The sequence below is a fragment of the Auxenochlorella protothecoides genome, assembly GCF_000733215.1.
Source record: "Auxenochlorella protothecoides strain 0710 contig922, whole genome shotgun sequence".
Taxonomy (NCBI): domain Eukaryota; kingdom Viridiplantae; phylum Chlorophyta; class Trebouxiophyceae; order Chlorellales; family Chlorellaceae; genus Auxenochlorella; species Auxenochlorella protothecoides.
The window spans coordinates 1-941 of NW_011934329.1; the positions used below are offsets into that span (position 1 = coordinate 1).

The 941-nt window shown below is 63.0% G+C and overlaps 1 protein-coding gene across 1 annotated transcript; it reads left to right on the top strand.

Annotated features, from left to right (window-relative positions):
- Positions 1-547: 547 nt before the first annotated feature.
- Positions 548-712, top strand: F751_0003 (Mediator of RNA polymerase II transcription subunit 31; the record flags this gene model as incomplete). The annotated part of the gene is made up of 1 exon (XM_011402141.1): positions 548-712. The coding sequence occupies one exon, from the start codon at positions 548-550 to the stop codon at positions 710-712; it is 165 nt and encodes a 54-aa protein (XP_011400443.1).
- Between the last annotated feature and the right edge of the window lie 229 nt (positions 713-941).

Sequence of the window (941 nt, forward strand, 5' to 3'; positions counted from 1 at the left end):
TAAGCGCTTCGCCGTGGAGCTAGAGTTTGTGCAGTGCCTGGCCAACCCCCACTATCTGAACTGTGAGATACTCGTTTTGGGCGAGGAGTTGAGGAGTGAGGGCGGGGGGAATGGGAGGTGGTTTAACAAGGAGTATGCAGTACTCGAGCGCGGCCAGAGCAATACCTTTAGCGCTCGGCCCGTGACTGATGGTAGGGTCTCCCAATTCCACTCGCACCCCTCGCTCCCTCTGCAGGGCTGGCACAGCAGCGCTTCCTAGACGATGCCTGCTTCCTGAACTACCTTCGGTACCTGCAGTACTGGAAGGAGGAGCCCTACGTGCAGTACATCATGTGAGGGGGTGCAGGAGGAGGGGTGTTGAGACGTCGACCGTGGTCTTTCTGCATGGATTGTGCCGTGCACGCGACGCTCTCAACGACGCGAGCTCACCTGCTCACCCCTGTGGCTGCCTGGGCCGAGCCCAGGCTCATGTCCGCTCCCCGCGCCGGCCCCCTCCACCCCCCCTACCAAATGCTTCTCGCCTTCCAGATACCCGCACGCCCTCAAGATGCTGGATCTGCTGCAGAGCCCGGAGTTCAGGGCGGCCATTGTCAACCCAGCGTACAAGGAACACGTCCACTCCCAGCAGCTCTTCTTCTGGCAGCACTGGCGCACCAACCGCCTGCATGAGACGGCCCAGCTCAAGGAGGTGCTGGCCACTCCCGCAGAGTGAGCTGGATGCGCACGGGTGCGGGGCCAAGGGCGGGCGGCGGCCCCCTGCTGGATGCCGCGGCATGCCGTGCGCGACAGGGTTTCAGGGTGACGCACGGGGAGAGTGCCCCCCCCTGATGCATGGGTTTTTTGGCTTGCCAGCGTGCGAGGCTTCTCCTACCTTTGCCAGCAGCTGTTGAGGGAGCGGCGATGCTCAGTGTGCTGTGTCAGTCCCGTTTGATCGCACGGTG